Source organism: Marmota flaviventris, chromosome 18, assembly GCF_047511675.1.
Source record: "Marmota flaviventris isolate mMarFla1 chromosome 18, mMarFla1.hap1, whole genome shotgun sequence".
NCBI classification, from domain to species: domain Eukaryota; kingdom Metazoa; phylum Chordata; class Mammalia; order Rodentia; family Sciuridae; genus Marmota; species Marmota flaviventris.
This window is the reverse complement of record NC_092515.1, coordinates 62,313,705-62,332,948: the sequence shown is the minus strand read 5'-3', so window position 1 is coordinate 62,332,948 and position 19,244 is coordinate 62,313,705. Positions and strand designations below refer to the sequence as shown.

Genomic DNA, 19,244 nt, shown 5'->3' with positions numbered 1-19,244 from the left:
TGGTCACTGGGCCTTCCTGTCTGCCCAGTCCCCTGACAGGGGGTTGGGCTTCTGGTTTGGGGCACCCGGGGGGCCCGCCCACCAGGGGAGAAGGAGGCAGAGGGTGGTACCACTTGTCTCCCTTGCACCTCCTTCCTCTCTGACGCCCGTGTCCCTGCGCACTGACGGGACCTCCATCCTTGGCTGGCGGCCCATAACCACTGCCCTCCACCTGCTCTTCTGGCCAGGACCAAAGAGAACGGGTCAGACCGTGACTCCCTGCACCCTGACCACCTCAGCAAACGGCCGTGCACCCTGAGCCCCGCACAGCGCTACAGCCCCAGCAACGGGCTGCCCCACCCCACCCCACCCCCGCCCCAGCACTTCCGCCTGGAGGACATGGCCATGGCCCACCACTTCCGCGACTCCTACCGCCACCCCGACACCCGAGAGCGCCACCGGCAGCTGGGTGAGCAGCGTGCTGGGGCTGGTCGGGTGCTTGAGCAGGCTGCGAGCGCCCAAGTGCACGCTGCACCTACCGCCACCTGCACCTGGGCGTGGCAGGCCGTCCAGGGAGCAGTGCGTAGGGGACGGGCCGGCCACACCCCGGGGGCCGGGAGTGCGTCTTTCCTCCTACTGCCTTGGAGGGCAGCTTGCACCCATGGGGACCTCACTGGGGCTGCAAGGTCACCACCCTGAGGGCCTGGCACCCACCTAGGCTGGGCAGCCTCTGACCAGGAGCTGCCCAGTTCTTGACCCCATCGGTGATGGGGTCACAGCGCACCCTCGGGCAGGTCTGGCAGCCTCACTGTGCCTCAGTTCCTCCTCTGCCACTCGGGTTGAGCAGGAGTCATGCGAGGACCGGGGCATTGCCGCAGGCCCAGGCAGCGTGTGCTATGAGGCCCAGCTGGTGACAGGGACAGCAGCTGACATGGACCACACCCTACGGGGCTGGCGTCCTCTCCTGCACACCCACACCACAGACGGGAGACCGAGGCCCAGAGAGCGCAGGTGACACGGCCGAGGTCTCGTGGCCACACCTGCCTGGCCTCACTCCCCTGTGGGCTGGGACCAAGAGGATGCCCCCCACACGGCCCCGGTGTGTGCTGGTGAAGGAGCCCAGGAGCAGCCGGCCCAGGGTCCCAGGGTGCGGACAGTCCCAGATAGGGCCAGGGAAGCCCCTCCTGTAGGAGGCCGACTCCCACCCCACCCTGCAGGCACGCGGGGCCTGGGCCCAGGCAGCAGGTGACGGCTCCTGGCTCTCTGTGGCGGGTCAGGCAGGTGCGGATTCCCACCGGCTTCTGCTAATGCAAAAATAAACTCCAGCTGCTGCAGACAGCTCAGCCACTGTTTTGGTTGGGGCCTGGCACGGGCCCCAGCTCTGCCGGCGGCCAGGAGCCTGGTGGAGAGCAAGCCCCAGCCGCCACCTCCCAAGCCCTTCTGTAATTTGAGGGAGGCATTCGAGGTCCAGTGACCTAGGAGATCTTTAGGGACCAAAGGTGGCCCCAAAAGAGGCCTCGGAAGCATAGACTGACTCTGGGCCAGCCGGCACAGACAGGGACATGATAGGGGAGGGTTGGAGGCATTTCTCAGGAGGACCAGATGCTGGACCTCCCTGTGTCTTAGAGACTGAGCACCTGCCTCCATCGCCCCTGCCGCCTCACTGGCCAGGACTGAGGGCTCACTGCAGCTGGCCAACCCTGGGCCATACCTGCCGCCACCCCTCCCTGACTTGTGTCTGGGCCAACACAGCCCCTTTACCAGCCTCCAAGGATGACCGGCCCCCAGGGCTAAGCATGGGCAAGGGCTGAGGCATGTGGCACACAGCCCTGCGCCACCCAGCAGCCCACAGGACCCCCGCTTACCAGCCTGCTTCCCAGGCATATGTCTCTGAAGTCTCTTCTCACCCCAGGAGGTAGGCAGGGTGGACTAACTGAGGCGTGGGCAGCCAGATGAGGACCCAGGTCCCATGGGGAATGGGCTTCTCAGCCCCACCGTCTGCTGCAGAGCTGGCTGGGACATTTGGGCTGGCTCATTCATGCTCCAGTGGATAAGACTGAGCACCCAGGCCAGAGCTCAGCCCTGGGGACACGCAGCTGTCCTCTTCTAGGAGGACCTAGAGTAGACAGAGTCACCTTACCTAATACAACAAGGCACTTGGGACAGGAATTCTGGGTACACTGCAGAGGGCCGTGACCTGGCTTTGAGGAATGCACAGGAGTGCAGACTACTGTGAGACACTCTCAGGGCCAGCCGCAGGCCCTTCACAGTCAGGTCTGGAGAAGCTGTGGGCCCAGGGCGGGCAGCAAGGAGGCAGAGGGGGGTGGACACAGCTAGGCCAGGGGCAGGAACAGATTTGTCTCCTCTTCCCAATTGTTGAGCTGTTTCCTCACCAATGGGGGTTGGGGCACTGGGGGTCAGTGGGCAAAGGATCAGGGTCCAGGGCACAGCCCATGGGAGGGGCCGAGAGCAGGGCCGGTGCTGGGGGCGAATGGGTGTCCCCGGAGCAGAGTGGCTTTAGGGGCATGGGCGGGGCTGGGAGAGAGGCGGGGCTTGGGAGGGTGAGGGGCTGTGGGGCGGGGCTTGGTGGAGTTGGGGTGGTGGGCGGGGCCTGAGCTTGCGCCTGTCCTCCCTCAGGGGCGCCCGGGGCGCGGCAGGAGGAAGTGATTGACCACAGGCTCACGGAGCGCGAGTGGGCCGAGGAGTGGAAGCACCTCAACAACGTGAGTGCCCAGCGGGCCGCGGGGCTGCCCGGCTATGGGGCCTTTGGGGGCAGCTGCGCTGAGCGTGGGCTCCGCTGGGCCCAGCGCCCTGCCTGGACCCACCCTGTCCTTCTGGCCACCTTCATGTGTGCCCTTGTGGGCTGCAGCCGGCCAGGCACTGTTGGAGGAACCGGGAGCCCTCCCGCCACTTCCTGCCCAGCTCTCCAGGGTGCCGCCTGAACCTTGTAGGACGTTGGGGAAAGTCCCGTGGGGCCTCTGGAGGTGGGAAGTGGCCCAGGGGTTCAGGGCCGGTGGGCCACGTCCTGCTCCTCAGACCACCTGTGGGCCCTGAGACTGCGTCCCCTCCACCCGTGCCTCGCCTGAGAAGGAAAGGCAGTCCCGAGGCAAGCATCCTAAGAGGGTCAGGGAGGAGGGACTCCAGTCCCCACACCCATGCCAGCCTGATGCCCATGGTAATGAGGACCCCGCCTAGAGCCAGCCCCAGCCCGCCCTGCCCAGCCGCTCTGCTCCATGGAGACCGGTCTCCACCAGCCAACCCTGCAGGGCGGGACGTGTCTGGCTGCCCCCAGGCTCCAAGGTGCTGAAGCCCGCCCTGTCCACTCAGCTCCTGAACTGCATCATGGACATGGTGGAGAAGACACGGCGGTCACTCACGGTGCTGCGCAGGTGCCAGGAGGCCGACCGGGAGGAGCTCCACCACTGGATACGGCGCTTCAGTGACACGGAGGATGTGAAAAAGGGCCCCACACCCGCTGCCACCCGCACCCTTAACAGCTCCGCCAGCCCCGAGGGGTCTCAGCCAGGTGTGCACTGAGGAGGGCCGGGCTGGCCCGGGGGACAGGCCAGGATAAAACAGTCTCCCTGGAAAGGTGGTGCCTTCTCCGCTTTGCACAAAGACGCCACCGGTTCTGTGGGAAGACTGGGACACCCCAGGGGACTCTGCAAAACCAAGAAGGGCCCAGGATGTGCCCAGCCCCCAGCCTGAACCCAGGGTCCACCTGGGTGGGGTTCCAGAGCATTCCCTTCCTGCCCCCCGTGCCAATGCAGGGTCTCCACCTTTGGGCACCTAGGGATCCCTTGCCAGTGAAAAGCACTTCCTGGGGCCTGGGCAGTGTGACGGAGGAGCTGACCTCAGGCCGCATCTTTTTCAGATGTCCACCGGGAGTTCACACCTCGGACCCTCTCTGGCTACATGCCAGAGGAGATCTGGAGGAGAGCCGGTGAGTATAGCTGCAGGACAGACCCCGGGACAGCTGTGGGAGCCCCTCACAGGCCCGGCAGTGAGGGGTGCCCAAAGGCACCTAGGGTCTCAGCTGGGCCTCCCCCAGCCAAGCCCAGGGACTCTGCACATCCTGCTCTGCACACGCTCAGATGTTGTGCAGTTCAGCACTCAGAGTCCACGCAGCCTGCTGGCACCGTGTTGAGCAGGGGAGGATGTGGGAACATCCACTGGCACAGCGGGAAACCGCCCAGCAAGATCTGAGGGTGGCGAGAGAGACCCGTGCCTGCTCGGCAGCAGGGGTTCAGAGGAGATGGGAGCAGGCAGGATCCAGTGTGAAACAGGAGGAAGACGGGATCCTCGGGTCTTGAAGGCACAGAGGAGGGAGGGCCCCCGCCGAGAGTTGGAGATGAGGGGTGGGCTGTGGCCAGGGTCCTGGCTTGGACACCCCCTGCCTGGCAGGCACCTCAGCTGTCCACGGGCAGGGCTTGGTGAGCGCCTTGCTGAGGTCCATGTGGAGCTGTGTGGTGATGAGGTCCTGATGTCACTCAGACCAGGGCTCAGGCCCTGCCAGCAGCCAGCAATCCCCACGTAGAGGCTGGGGTGGGAGGTTCGCGGTGCCTGGCTACCTGAGGAGGGAACACCACTGGTCCCACCCTGACCCCATGGGACATTCTCAGCAGCCCCGCTCACACCACGCTGCAGGGACAGCAGGCCTCGGGGAAACTGAGGTAGGCCTCAGCCCCGGGGTGCTTAGCAGGCGCTTGCGGAGGGCAGGAGTGTCACCACGGAACTGAATGGCGCAAGTCACCAGTGGACTCTGGACGTGGGCCGCAGCCTCAGCCCTGTGCCGCAGCTCCACTGTAGGGCCAGGCAGCAGGCGTAGGTTCCAGGTGGCCTGAGGTCTCTGCTGACGTGCTGGAGAGGGGCCTGGGCCAGTGTGGTGTGTGGGTTCCCCGTGGGCCTGGCCCTCACACACCAGCATGAAGACCACTACAGGTGGAGTGGTGGTCAGAGCTCGACCGGCCCGCGGTCCCTCAGGCCCCTGCCTGTACACACGTGTTAGGTCACACACTTGTGCCCGTGTGTGCGTGTACATGGCCCTTGCTTCGGTTGTGGGGGAGGCCCGGAGCCCTGTTGACCCCAGCCTGGCCTCCGTGTCCTGCAGAAGAGGCTGTGAATGAGGTGAAGCGTCAGGCCATGTCGGAGCTGCAGAGGGCCGTGTCGGACGCGGAGCGCAAAGCCCACGAGCTCATCAGCACAGAGCGTGCCAAGATGGAGCGGGCCCTAGCCGAGGCCAAGCGGCAGGCCTCCGAGGACGCCCTCACCGTGGTCAACCAGCAGGAGGACTCCAGCGAGGTAGGGCCACTGGCCGCTCCTAGGCCCCGCACTGTCTCTGGGTCCACTGGGGTTGACGGTGAGACTTGGGGTGGGCCAAGTGTGGCTGGAACCCAACAGCTCTGTAACCCAGGTCCCCATCCGGTGGCCATCACAGGTGGCTGCAGTAGGTACACAGCCTGCTGCCCACACAGCCTGGTAAGGTGCCCTGCGGCCCTCTTCATCATGCAGATACAGAAACTAGTCCAAGGGTAGGTGGCCAGCTAAGGCCCTGGCCTGTGTGGGGCCATTATCTGACCCTGGGTCGCTGACACCAAAGCGTAGGTTCTGCTCTGAGCTGTGAAAGCAGAAGGTTTGAGGAGACCTGTGGGCACCGGGGGCTACGTGAGCAGAAGGCCAGAGGGTCCTGTGCACCTGGATGACCACGTGCTGGGCACAGTCTGCGGCCCATTTCCTCCTTGCCCAAGAACTTGGTCAGCAGAAACATCAGGGAGAGGAACAGACCTCTCCAGGGGGGCCTTTGGGATGCCCTTTGTTGAAGGACAGACCCCCAAACCTGCCTGGGCTTGTGCTGGGCTAGGCTGGGGGTCAGAGAGGACATGGCGTAGAAGCAGGTGAGACAGCGAAGCCCTCACAGAGATGTCCTGGGGAGAACCACGTGGGCAGTGTGTGGCCCTTCAGGGGCTCCTTGCTCCAGTGGGCACAGCAGACCTGCAGGGGAGTCAGTGGGGGCCGTGCAGCAGGCAGGGGGAACACGCCACCCTCCCCGGCCACAGCTTCGCTCGCTGAGACGGTGGCCAGCCTGAGCACCGTGGATGGCTGCACCGGGCGGGAGCTGGGCAGCGGGTCTGGCCAGGCTGACTGTGCCCTCTGCTCCTCCCACCCAGAGCTGCTGGAACTGCGGGCGCAAGGCCAGCGAGACGTGCAGCGGCTGCAACGTGGCGCGCTACTGCGGGTCTTTCTGCCAGCACAGGGACTGGGAGAAGCACCACCACGTGTGCGGCCAGGGCCTGCAGGGGCCCGCGGCTGCTGTGGCCGACCCACTGCCCGCACAGCCCGGCACCACGGCCAGCCCCAGCGAGGCCGGCTCTGCCGGGCCCTCCCGCTCCGGCTCCCCCGGCCCGCCCGGCCCCCTGGACACCGCAGTGCCCCGCTGACCCCTCCCAGGCCCGGCCAGCACATGGACCCCATGCCCCGCCCACCGGCCGGCTCACTGGAGGCCGCGCCCACCACCCACCTGGCCCCACAGGGCGGCCGGTCGGAGTCACTGCTGCTACTGCTTGTCTCCAAAAGAAAACAGGACCGAGAAAGTCCACCCGCCTGCCTCGCAGCCCCGGGCAGCTCGGCCGCGGCCCACGACCTCGCCTCCACCACCGACCCACGCCGCAGCACCCGCGGGAGTGGCCGCGCGTCCCTCCGCGGGCGTGCCGTCTTCACGGTCCACCGCCTTCTCTACACTGGAAGTCTCACGGGGCTTATGTTTCCAGCAAAGAATTTTGAGGGGTTTTGTCGGCAAAAGAGCTACTCAGAAAGGGACAAGGAAGGCTGGGGGTCCCCCTCCTTGTTAAAAAGGGAATAAAACTGTGATTTTGTAGCCGGAGACCTGGACTCACTGCACTCGGCCTCCCTGCGGCCGACAGGTGCGCAGGATTGGTGGGAGTCCAGCTTCCGACTCGAGAAGTGTTTTCGGTTTCAGGTTTTTTTCTTCCTTTAATGTCAAACTCTTTGGCTTTAAGTAAAAATCCAAAAAGTCTTTTAAAAAGGCGAAGGAAGCAGACCCGCTAACTACCTTGCCAGCTAGCCAGCCAAGGATACCGCACTCACCTCCGCTGCAGAGGAGCCCAGAAAGCACCACGTCCAAACCCAGGCGTCTGTCACTGCCAGAGCGCTGTCTCGGTCATCTTGGGTTCGTTTGGATGCTGGTCTCTCGTTTCAGTTTTGGTTTTGTTTGGAGGTCTTGGGACAGTGGGGTCTGGCACACCCTGGGGTCTTCTTGAGCTGGCGGCCCTGGGCAGGCACGCTGAGCCTGAGCCCCTGCGCTGTCATCCCCAGGCGCAAGCAGGACACCGCTCTGTCCCCACGCCTCTGTGACACTTCACATTTCATTTTCCACCCGTGAGCAGAAAGTGCTAGAGTGTTCTTCCCAGAGAGAGAAAACCCCGAAACAACGCCGTGTCGATCTTTTGGGTTGACTCTGGACTGCGTTTCAAAGCAAGAGGAGATACACTGCTCCTGAGAACCCGCTCTGGTCTCCTCCTCTACCTCCGCTCCCGCCCGTCCCACCTCCATGGAGCCCCAACGCCACCGCCCATGTCTCCCTGCAGCTACTCTTTCTCCCAAACTTTTGCAGAAAAAAAAAAAAGCCCACAAACAAAAGCCCCCTGCCCTGCCCTCCCCGAGACTCAGATGTACATAGCCCTGAGTTCCACCCTCGTTCTGGGCACCCTGGCCATCCCAGCCCTCACCTGCCCTCCACCCCATGGTGTCCACCACTCAAGGAGGAAAGGAAGGACGGCCAGTCCCTGCCACGCTGAGTGGGAGGGCAGAGCCGACTACCACCCACACTGCTGTGCATCGCTGTGAAAAGCGCCAAGGACAAGTGCAATACGCAGTGGCCAGCCTCTGACCGCGTCCAGGGGCCCTACCCGAGGCACAGTGCGCATGAATGTGAATGTACTTGGTTTTCGCAGAGGTCCAAAAATGGTGTCTGCGATGGTGGTGATAGGAAGAGATGTTTGCCAAATAAAGAATTAAGAGAAACCTGGGAAGCACATGGCTTAGGACCCAGTTCTCGGGTCCTGCACGCGGCCCTGGGGAGCGTGGTTGTGGCGCGGGTTCCCAGCTGTCATGGAGTCTGCTCTGAGTTAGGAGAAGATCCCAGCCAGGGCCTGCAGAACCCAGCCTGGCACAGCCGCCTGGCTCCTGTGACCTCCCGAAGGTTCCGGGCCCTTGCCCTGGGGGAGGATTGCTTCTGTGGGATTCAGAGAGCCAGGGCCTGGGTCTGCTTCCATGGCAGGGCACGCAGCCTGGTCTCGCATCCAGCCTCAGCTCAGGTGCAGAGGATGTGCCCGTGCCCATGCCCACAGAGGGCCCTGCCTCCCTGGGGGGCACCTCGCTCCCCACCTCTGCCCCCAGTGCTGCGTCTTGCTGGCGCCCGGCCCAGCAGCCCACTGCCCAAAAGGCCAAAGCTCGGTGGGGGGACACCATGTTCCGGGAGGAAGACGGGCTTGCTGGCTGGCGAGGTGGGCTCTGGGTGAGGAGCACCAGCGCAGCCCTCCTGGGTCCCGTGTCCCCGGGCCAGGACTGGGCAGCTCTGGGGCAGGGGCAGCAGACCCAGGCGGGTGTGGATGAGCACTCACCTGCGGTTTTACCTGGCTCTGTCTGTAAGCCCCTCCTGCTCCCTGGGGACCAGCAGGACAGAGAGGTGGGGCCAGCTGCTGTACCCAGCCAGACCAGCCTCCAGGGGCCAGCTGGGAAGAGCTGCCCCTCAGGCCAACTGTTAAATGCCACTTGCCCAAAGCAAGTCCTGCGTGTGTAAGGAGCCTGACCAGGGACCCAGAAACCAAGACCAAGCGCAGGTGGCGGTGCTGAGGGGCTCCCCAGGCCACCTGAAGTCGGGGAGCAGTGAGGAAGGCAGGGCCCCTGGGGCCAGTATTACTGGGGCCACTGTGTTCAGGATCCACCCAGCCAAAGACCCCACAGCAGAACCAAGCACAGAGCGGTGGCCAAGGGGACAGGGCACTTATGTGTCCCTTGCCTCATGGGTGGCAATGAACACCGTGCGCCCAACCAGGATGGCAGCTTCACCTCCTGTGCCAGGGCCAAAGCTCGCACGGGAGACCATCACAGCAGACAGGTGGCGCCAGAGATCCCAGCCCGAGGCCCGTCCAGGGACAGGCAGACGGGCGGTCAGGGGCTGCCCCTGCCCTTCTAGAAAGAGACCCTTGGTGTGCTTCCCTCGCCTCTCCCGCCCTCATCTCCTTGCCCTGCCCAGGACCCTGGCTGCGTCCCGTGGGCCTCCCCATTCCTTGCGTGGCCATGGTGGTGGGTGGGACAGGCTGGACCACACCCCAGCCCCACTGCCTGCCAGGGCTGTGCAGGGCAAGGAGTGGGCCCCCCATTAGTCCGCACGTCCATCAGCACTGTCCCTGAGCTCAGGGACATCTGGGGCTGGAGGGCACGGGGGTCCACCCAAGCCACAGTGGACAGGGACTAGGTTGGGCCCCAGATTTCCCTGGTGTGAGTTTTTCCAAATGGACCCTCAGGCTGACACCACAGCTGTGTTTCTGGCCTCATCTGTCCCTGCTCTGCCCACTGCCCAGCCCAGATGCGGCCACTGACGCACTCCTCATCTTGTCTCTCTGGTCCACTCGGTCACCTGCCTGTCCACCCACCACTGCCCACCTGTCCATCTACACATCGATCTGTCCACCCTCCTCTGTCCATCCAACCTTTTGCCCCTGTGTCCATCTGTCCATCCACCCACCTGTCCACCACCCATCTGTTCATCTATCCACATACCCTCCTCTCTCCACCCACCCTCTTCTGCCCCTCCCTGTCCCTCCTGTGCTTTGCCCCTCTCTGTCCATCTGCCCATCCTCTACCCCACCCTGGCCCCCTTCACCCACTCTGGTCCTGGTGCCCATGGCCTCGCACACCCCACACCTGTCCTGTGTCCTGTAGTCCCCCCAGGCAGAGGGCCCTCCACTGCATCCAGAGCAGTGTCCTCACTTCCTCAGTGTCCCAGAGCCCAGGGACTCTGTGGATCCTCCTGTCCTGGGCCCTCAGGCTGCCCCGAGGGACGCTGCCTGTGAGCACAGCCCCCCAGTGTCCCGCCTGCCATCTCCTCACTGCAGGGGCAGGTGAGCGTCTGCTGCGGGGGGGTGGGCAGCCTGGGCTGAGGTTCGGTGGTCACCCTGACCTACCCGGGCCTGCTTGCAGAGTGTGGCAGGGCACGGGGCACGTGTTAGGAGTTGGCGCACAGTCTCGCTGGGCTGGGCGCCTGCCGTCAGGGGAAGCACGTTCCCCCACGAGGCCTCACCGCTGGGCTGGGCGCCCTTTCCCCCTCCTCTCTTCAGGGCCAGTGCTCAGAGGAGGGTGCCCAGGAGCAGAGGGCGAGCCGGGGCTGGCCTGACCCGAGCCCTGGGCCGCTCCCACCTGCTCTACTGGGTCCCGGCCGGCCCAGGCTCAGTCCTCCTGGGCTGCCTGCTGACTTGGCGTGGTGGTACTGGGTACCAGGTGGTGGAACTGGGTACCAGGTGGTATTCTCTGGGACCTCGGGCCAGACGCAGGTCCCCTGCCAGCACCTCCCAGCCCTGGGTCCACTTCCACTGCCCTGCCTCCCAGGCTCCACCACCGGGGCTTGTCTGAAACAAGGGCTGGACGGTGGTCTGTTGTGCTGAGGGGGGAAGGGAAGGTTGGGCCTGCGCTGGACACCCCACAGACAGGGCTTCGGCAGCCGCAGCAGTGCCAGTGCTTCCAGAAGACTCCATCCCGCGGCCTTCCATCCAGCCGGCTCCGGCAGAGCCCCCAGACCTGGGTGAGGGAACCCACCATGGACCAAATGCAACCACTCTCTAGCTGCCAAGAGGCAGGCACCACACCTGCCCCCCTCCGGCCCAGCCCAGCAGCCCCTCACCCCTGCACCAGGCACGGCCAGGGCGTGGCCACAGCTGCTGGGGCGCAGACTCGGGTGCTGCTGGGCGGGGAGTGTGGGTTTCCTCTAAAAGCCACGCCCGCTCTGCGTCCCTCCGTCCCTGGGTCCTGCTGCCTGCCCCAGCTCCCCCACCTGTCCTGGGTCTGTCTGGTGGCTATGCCCCTCCTGGGTCCCAGGTCACATGCTCACTCACCAGGCACAGAGTGGGGGCTCTCTGTGCAGGCAGGGAAGGCGGCACCTTCACGAGGACAGAGGGTGGACGTCGGGGGACTGTGACACAGAGGAGGCTGGCGAGGTACGGCAAGAGGGCACTGTGGGCAGCTCTGGAAGTCGGGGGGGAGCCTCAAGGTCCATACCTCAGGAAGGCCTAGACACTGCAGGCCCAGAGGTGACCTGAGGACTTTGAGGGCCCCACCCTGCCACCTGCCCACAGCCGACTGGGTGCCTGCTGGGCATGGGTGTGAGACGGCCATCAGAGGAGGATGTGGCAGGACGGTCACCCATCTCGAGCCAGGGTGGGGCCACCTTGTGTCCTGACTTAGGCAAGAATCTGGCAGCAGGCTGTGGCACTCTGGTGGCCTAGAGGAAGGGTCAGTAATTGACACTCAGCCGGGATTTGAACATGTGCATTCTGAGGGTATTGAAAGGCTGGCGTGGGCGAGCTGTCCCAGGCCGGGCAGCTGGTGGGAGCCCGCTGGGCTGGAGTGTCCACGCCTCAGGGTAGCATAGGGTTGACATTCTTCCCGCTGCAGACACTGAGCTCCGAGCAGAGTCTGACCAGGGCTGGGCCACACCCAGCCGTCTTGGTGTGGACACGGCCTGCAGTGTCCTGCCTTCTGCATGGAAGTGGACGGGCATCTGGGCCACACAACGGGGGAGGCGTGCAGCCTATGGTGGGGTGTCCTTGTCCAGCCCTTGGGTGGCCAGCCTATTCTCAGCATGGACATGGACACCGCTCCAAGGCACTCTGGCTTGCCAGGGGACACCTGCAGTGAATAATTGACGCAGGACAGAGGGAGCAGCCTGGGCACAGGGTCCACTGGGTGGGGAGGAGCAGCTGGGGAAGCTTCCTGGAAGCAGTGACCAGGACCCTGGGGTCCTGCCCACTAGTGTGTCTGGAGGTGAGGGCAGGAGGTGGTTCCTCAGATCTTCATTCTCCTGGGCCCGCGGCTTCCCAGAGAACCCTTCCCTTAGGGGCCTGGGACGGAGCTTTGGGTCAGCCTCTTTGGAGGTGAGAACAGGCCCGGGCCAGTGAGGGAGGGGCAGGCTGGGCTGACCGCTTCCCAGGCTGCATCCCCACCCCCTGCCCCCATCCCCAGTGCAGCTCCACCCTCGGCCCTGACCTCTCCTCCCCAGACCCGAATGCCCTGGGAAGAGACCCCAGGTGCCAGCTTGGGGGGGGGGGTGGTCCCAGAGAAGCAGGGCTGTGGGTCTGGGTTAGGTGGGCACCTCCGAGTGCCTGGGGCACACAGGGCAGCTCAGGAAGCAGCAGCCAGAGTCCCACCAGAATCTGGCCAGGGCGAGCTGTGGCCACAGCATGCCTCTAGAGCAGCCACTCTGGTGGACACAGGGACACACGCCTGCTGCTGCCCAGGGCTTTGTGAGGTGTGGGGGCAGCCGCTGGTGGAGGCCAGGACCACCCGGAGTGTACGAGTTAAAGTAGGGTAACTCCGTCCGCCCAGGTCTCCAACAGAGGTCACTGCCTCTCCTCTGGGCCCAGGACCCCACCCTGGCTCAGCCCACCCTCCAGGGCCTTGCTCTGCTTGACTGGCCCTCAAGTCCCTCAAGCCACTGTCCCCAGAAGCTGCCCTTCCTGCAGTGTGTGTTGGTGACCTGCTCATGCCAGGGCCACCTCCGGCTGCTGCTGGAGGCACGCCTGTGAGGGTGGTGGGTGGCAGCTGCAGAAGCCCCCCAGGTAAAGCTGGGCAAGGCTGGGTGCAGATTGGGCTCAGGTGCTGCTCTCCAGCAGGCCCCGGGCGCTGCCAGGTGAGGAGGACGGTAGGCGGGCCTGCGCCCTGACCTCTCAGGCCGGAGGCGGCGCCCAGGGAGGCCTTCTTCAGCGGCAAGTGGGAGCAGCTGTCCTGGGGCAGGCTTAAAGCCAGGCCCGGGCAGGGGTGGGTGTGGCCGTGCGCAGCAGGAGTCCGGCCAGCCCTCCGACCTGCCCATGTGGCCCTTCCGGAGCCACGCTCTCTTCCCGCCGCCTACTGAGGCCTGGCTCCAGGCGGCCTCCTCGGACCCCGAGGCCCAGGGCTGGGGGGCCTGCAGCAGGCCTGAGAAGACCCCTCTGGAGTCAGGGGGTGGGGGTGGGCAGGGGGAGCGGCGGGGAGAGGCCGAGGAGGACGACAGAGACGCCAGCTTCTTGTTGTCCTTGCTGGAGCCGGGGAGCCGGGCCGAGAGCCCAGGGCCGGACCAGGTAGCACCCTGCGGGGTGGCCGAGGGCTGGGCCCACCCGCCTGGGCGAGGCGGCAGTGAGGGAGGCCTCGGGTGGAGTCCGTGGGCCCAGGAGCTTCCCTCCAGGAGGTTGTATCCTGTCCAGAGAAGGGTTTGCCCCGAAGGGGCTGTGACCCTCTGCCAGGGCTGGCCGGCCACAGCTGCCCTCCCTCTGGAAGGGCCCACAGGCTGTCCCCCTCCCAGGTTGACTGCGGGCAGGGGCTGCAAGAGCTGGAGGCCATCAAGCTGAAGCTATGGGCCCTGGAGCAGGCGAAGCAGCGGCCGGAGCCACCCAGCATCCAGGGCAGGACCAGGGCAGGGGACGGCACAGGGACTGGGCGGCTGCTAAGCAGCCCTGGGACCACAGGTAGGAGCCCCAAGACCCCCGCGGAGCAGGGCGACCTTCCCTGAGGGGTGGGGAATGGACCCCCGGTGGGAGGTGCCCACTGTGGGGGGCCTTCTGGTCCTGAGGCCTTGTCTCCACAGGCTGCCCCTTCCCTGGGACCCCCAAGGAGAAGGTGGAGGCTGACCACAGATCCATCTACGTGGGCAACGTGAGTGGGGGGAGGGCAGCAAGGGCTCGTCCCTCCCGAAGGCGCAGACCCCAGAGTAGGCAGGTGGTCACACTAGTGTCCTCTGTGGCTGGGACTCACCAGATGGAGGGATGGAGGGAGGGGGCATATCTGGCCTCCAGGAAGGTTGGGGTGGGCCCGTCTGTCCCCTGGGGGCAACATGGGCCTGCTGTCCCACGTGAGGACTCCCCAGTGCCACCGAGTGGGATCTTCGGGTGAGGTTTACCACCTTTAACAAGCCTTGTGCCCCTCGCCTGAGCCAAGGCCCCAGGCCTGAGTGCACCGAGGGGGGTGGGGGGAACCCCTCTCAGCCTGTCCTCCAGGGACCAGGGCCTCAATGACCCCCGGCCAGGGGCCCAGTCTTGGGGGTCCTCCCAAGCCCTCAGCCAAGGAGACCCCCGAGGGGTGGGATCTGTGCAAGCCCAGCCCCACAGCGCTGCCCTGCCACAGCAGGTGGACTATGGGGGCACGGCCAGGGAGCTGGAGGCCCACTTCCACCACTGCGGCCAGGTCCACCGCGTCACCATCCTGTGCGACAAGTTCTCGGGACACCCCAAGGGGTCGGTGCAGGGCCTCGGGCAGGGCCGGGGGGGACAGCAAGGCTGGGTGGGCAGCAAGACTGGGTCCTCACTGTGCCCATGCTGCCCTCAGCTATGCCTACATAGAGTTTGCCACCGAGAGCTCAGCCCAGGCTGCCATGGAGCTGGACGAGAGCATCTTCCGGGGCCGCGTCATCAAGGTACCTGTCTCTGGCGTCCTGCACACCTCTAGGCCACCCAGTGCACTGCAGTGCCGAGCACTTCTTATCGCGAGTCCTTGGAATGGAGCCAACGGGCACAGAGAGGCTGGCCACCTACCCAAGGACACACAGTTGTCCCAGCCAAGCCCTCTTTGTGTGCCTTGGGCAGGTTGGCAGGGCAAGGCCAGGGCAGGGCATGGCAGGAGCCTCGGGCCCTCATTCCCAAAGCTGGACCTGTTCTGGGTGTGGCCTGAAGGAGACACTCTCCTCCCTCTGCAAGGGTGAGCACCAGGCACGTCACGTGACCATGGCTGCAGCCAGGTGCAAGGGGAGCTGTAGGCCTACATGGGCATCCGGAGAAGCTCGGCGCCTCAAGCCCTGGGCCCAGCCTGAGGCTGCTGCCAGGCCACCCTGGCCAGGAGGAGGCAGGGACAAGGCCGGAACTCATGTGGCCTCTGGTGCCAGGTGCTGCCCAAGAGGACCAACTTCCCAGGGATCAGCTCCACAGACCGTGGGGGCCTGCGGGGGCCCTCGGCCTCCAGGGCGGCCGCCTTCCTGTGCAGTGACCTCCAGTGCCGGTCCCGGTTCAGACCTCGTGGGCAGCACTGGTGAGTGGGCTGTGTGGGTGTTGGCCTGGAGATCGGGCGACGGGACTCGGCTGCCCAGGGTGCTGAGCCAGGGGCCTGCAGAAGGGCCCGAGGGCCCTGCCGGACTGGAGAGCTGCCCCCTGGGTCCCACCAGGCTCAGCAGCACCCTGGTGTGAGGCCATGGTCCATGGCAGGGCTGCCCTGGCAGATGGGCATCTGGACACATGGCAGCCGCCAGATCAGGCTCCTCCTTCCCTGGGACCTTCTCAAGAGGCCCTCATCCCCCTGCCCGGTGTCCTCACCGTGGGCCTCCCTGTTCCCACAGGGCCCATGGAAGAGCCTCTCCGCGCTTCTCGCCGTACTGAAGGCACAGCGTTTTGAGAGGGGTGCAGTCAGGGAGATAGCCAAGTTTCCCTGGGGGATACATGTTCCAGATGGCCAGGTCTGTGTGGCTGGACCGTCCACCAGGGTGGTCTGGACCCCACGGCCACTGCCACAAATTACACAGTCAGCCAGTGGGTGGCAGCCTGGGGCTCTGGAGATGTGGGTGGGGAGCAGGAGGAGGGGCAGGCATCCCTGGGGCTGGGATGGGATGACTTGGTTCTTCAACCGATAGTTTTAAAGAAAAAGAGAAACCTGTGTGTCTTAGAATAAAGCATAAATTATATTAAATCTGAATATTTTAAAAGCACTGACGACAGGTCTCCTGCCTCCAAGTTCACTGGGCGTGCTCCTCCGGGCGGACTCCAGAGGGCGCCGTGGGACGTGGCTGAGGGCCAGGGCACACTGGCCCCCCCACCCCTGGAGGCACCTGGCCTAGGTCCCCCTGGTCAGGTCGGGAAGCAGAAGTGGAGACCCCCCCGGGCACCGTGTCCTGAGAAAGCTGCCACTTGGGTCCTCTGTGCCCAGAGCCCACAGGGAGCAGGGCCAGGCTGTGGGTCTGCCTCCGTCCCGGGCGGAGCTTCCCATCCAGCAGGAGAGGCTCTCGCTGCCGGGGACCTGTGCCCATTGTCCCCTCGTAATCTTGGGTCAGCGCTGGCCTTTCCAGCAAGGGGAGTGGTGCCCCAAACAGGGCCACGTCCCAACCTCCAAAATCCGTCAGTGTGAACTCACTTGCAAAGTCCTTTCTCTCTTTTCGGTAGCTTTTAGTCGTTTATGGACACACTGCCTTCACTTTTGTTTTTATTTCATTTTCATGTGGTGCTGAGGATCGGACCCAGGGCCTCACACGTGCCGGGAAAGCGCTCTACCACTGAGCCACAGCTCCATTCCAGCCCCTGGAAAGCCTCTCTTTTGAACAGGATTAAGCCTTGGGCACTTCACCACTGGTCAATCCCCAGTCCTGTTTATTTTTTGAGACAGAGTCCTAGCTGGGATCACAGGTGTGGCCGTCACACCTGAGTCATCCAGAAACCTTTCAACACACTTTCAGAGACTTTCTTTCTGTGAAGCATGACGTGCACACCTGTAACCCGCTATTTAAGAGGCTGAGGCAGGAGGATGGGGCATGTGAGACAGCCGGGGTAACTCGGACCACCTCTCAAAACAAAAATAAAGCTGGGCACAGCAGCGCAGGCCTGTGATCCAGGGTTCTGGAGGCCGAGGCAGAAGGATCAGAGTTCAAAGCCAGCCTCAGCAACTTAGTGAGGCTCTAAGCAACTTAGACCCTGTCTCTAAATAAAATATTTTAAAAAGCAGGGGGGCGGGTGGCTGGGGATGTGGCTAAGTGGGAAAGCGCCCTGGGTTCAATCCCTGGTACAGGGGGAAAAAGCCTCCAGCTGAGGTTCTCCTGGACTACCCGGGACCTTCGACCCTAGGTTCAGTGACACATGACACTGAACCCAGAAACACCAGACAGGACAGGCAGAGGGAGAGCAGGAGTGACGCGCCCAGTCAAGGGGCCAAGAATCGCCAGAGCAGGAGCCGCTTCAAGGCCACCTGGGGGACGCGTTAGCGCAGCTCTGACTCCTTAGGCCCCTGTGTCTGGTGAGTCAGACGTCCAGCTGGCCTGGGTCTGCTCCACCCGATGGGCAGTGCAGTCTGCAAGTGGCCCGCCCTGGAGGGGAGGTGCATCTGGCTCCAGGGAGGACTCAGGGCTGCAGGCCCACCCAGGTGGGGCCCACGAGGCTGAGGGTCAAGGTCCTGCCAAGAGAGGAGCCTGCTGGGCCACTGGGGGAGGGGCTGCAGCAGGCTCACTCCTGGGCTGAGGCTCACGAGGTGGTGGGGTGGGGTGGGGCTCCGGCCGCCCATCCTCCCACCCTCCCTCCCCCCCCAGGGCCCAGGGGCTGCCTTCCGTCTGATGCCCAGCAGTCTTCTGGCCCGTGAGGCAGCACACTCCTCTGGGGACCAGGAAGCCCTCCTTTCCCAGGGGTCGGGGACCTGCGCAGGCTGGGGGGCGGGGGCTGAGATGCCGGCCCTCCTCAGCGTGGCCTCCAGCACTGCCGCTGTGTGGAGGTGCCATGGCTCTGGCCACACAGGGTGGCCACTAACAGGGAGGCTGAGGGAGCAGCCCTGGAGAGCCACCTGGAGGGGAGGCGGGCGACAGGTTGCACTCGGGCAGAGTGAGTGGACCCTGCCGCAGCTCCCGTCCACACATGATGACTCCTGACTCTGGTCTTCCAGAGCTTAACATGGGGAGGCCACCTAACAACGCGTGGGAAAACCCCCGGCATGAAGCACACTCCGGAGTGGCCTGGCCACCCTGACAGAACACCCACACAGCAGCTTGAACAAGAGGAGTCTGTTTTCTTACCTGAAAAAAGCTGAAGGTAAACAGTCCAGGGCCACATGCCAGCCAGGTCCAGGCTCAGTGAGCACGGATCCCCATCCTCACAGCATGAATCTTGTCCTCATGCCCTTAGAAGGATTATCTGAGCTCCAGCCATCACACCAATGTTCCTGATAGGACATGGTGAAGGATACTCCATAGCCAGCTGAACCCCCTTATAAATGGTCTCTCCTGTCAGGTGTGGTGCCACACGCCTGGAATCCCAGCAGCTCAGGAGGCTGAGGCGGGGAGATTGTGAGTTCAAAGCCAGCCTCAGCCACGACGAGGCACCAAACAACTCAGTGAGACCCTGTCTCTAAATAAAATACCGGATAGGGCTGGGGACGGGGCTCAGATTGAACCTGAGTTCAAGCAACCTGCAGTTGTCAGCTGTCAACCTGCGGTTCTCTTGCAATAGCATGCACTTGGAGGCCTGGACGACCTGTCCTGCTGTGCCAGAGTGGGGGACTGCTGTCTATCTGGCCAACAGTCTCCAGTAAAGCTGGGGTTCTGCTGGGAAGGAGAGGAGAATGGGCGTCGGGCACATGCACTTTGTTTTGTCCCGACCACAGCCCACACTGAGGGCCAACCAGGGTGCTACCATGGGCTGCCGTCCGTCCTGTCCTCCCTCTCCAAACACAAGCCTCTCGTTGAAGACCAAAGGCCCCGGGAGAGCCTGGGGCCAGGACATCAGAGGTAGCCATTGCTCACTGCACCTCCAGGCCTGCTCCAGGTCTTCCTGTTCCCCCAGGTGACCAGGGCCTAGGGCTTTCTTCCCGTGTATTTTTTAAAAATCAGCACCATGCTTGCTGAAGGGGAGTCAGTAACAAAGACAAGGAGAAGCAGCTCACCTCCACACCACTGCAGCCAAGGGGCCGTCAACACACCGCCCGTCCCAGGCCCTCCTGGGCCCTGGGAGTCCTGACAGAATGCACAGGAGGGCAGGGCTCAGAGGGGCACCACGACTCAGGAAGCCACTGGCTTTAAAGGCATTTAAATCTCCAGTACCCCAAAATAAAAAGAAAGAACAGCCAGGGAACAGGGCACACTAAGAACCCCAGCAACTCAGGAGGCTGAGGCAGCAGCACCCCAAGTTCAAAGCCAGTCTGGGCCACTGAGCGAGACCCTCAACAACTTAGTGAGACCTTGTCTCCAAATAAGAACTTTTTTAAAGGGCTGGGATGTGGCTCTACGGTAAAGTGCCCCTGGCTTCAACCCCCAGTACCAAAAAAAA

The 19,244-nt window shown here is 64.1% G+C and overlaps 2 protein-coding genes across 10 annotated transcripts in view; both read left to right on the top strand.

The window, feature by feature from the left end:
- The window catches only part of Cbfa2t3 (CBFA2/RUNX1 partner transcriptional co-repressor 3), a 64,366-nt gene extending 57,507 nt beyond the window's left edge, over nucleotides 1-6,859 (top strand). For all 9 annotated transcript variants that reach the window (XM_027933000.3, XM_027932997.3, XM_027932998.3 and 6 more), the window contains 6 exons: nucleotides 228-448; nucleotides 2,617-2,702; nucleotides 3,307-3,505; nucleotides 3,854-3,922; nucleotides 5,090-5,280; nucleotides 6,147-6,859. In XM_027933000.3, coding sequence (XP_027788801.3) covers nucleotides 228-448; nucleotides 2,617-2,702; nucleotides 3,307-3,505; nucleotides 3,854-3,922; nucleotides 5,090-5,280; nucleotides 6,147-6,416 — 1,036 coding nt within the window. In that variant the 3' untranslated portion in view covers nucleotides 6,417-6,859. The remainder of the gene's footprint in view (nucleotides 1-227; nucleotides 449-2,616; nucleotides 2,703-3,306; nucleotides 3,506-3,853; nucleotides 3,923-5,089; nucleotides 5,281-6,146) is intronic.
- A 6,153-nt stretch (nucleotides 6,860-13,012) lies between these two features.
- On the top strand, nucleotides 13,013-16,033 carry Pabpn1l (PABPN1 like, cytoplasmic). The gene is made up of 7 exons (XM_027933129.3): nucleotides 13,013-13,331; nucleotides 13,577-13,712; nucleotides 13,832-13,899; nucleotides 14,371-14,477; nucleotides 14,569-14,656; nucleotides 15,122-15,264; nucleotides 15,569-16,033. The coding sequence occupies exons 1-7, from the start codon at nucleotides 13,080-13,082 to the stop codon at nucleotides 15,606-15,608; spliced, it is 834 nt and encodes a 277-aa protein (XP_027788930.3). The 5' UTR covers nucleotides 13,013-13,079; the 3' UTR covers nucleotides 15,609-16,033.
- Nucleotides 16,034-19,244: the final 3,211 nt, after the last annotated feature.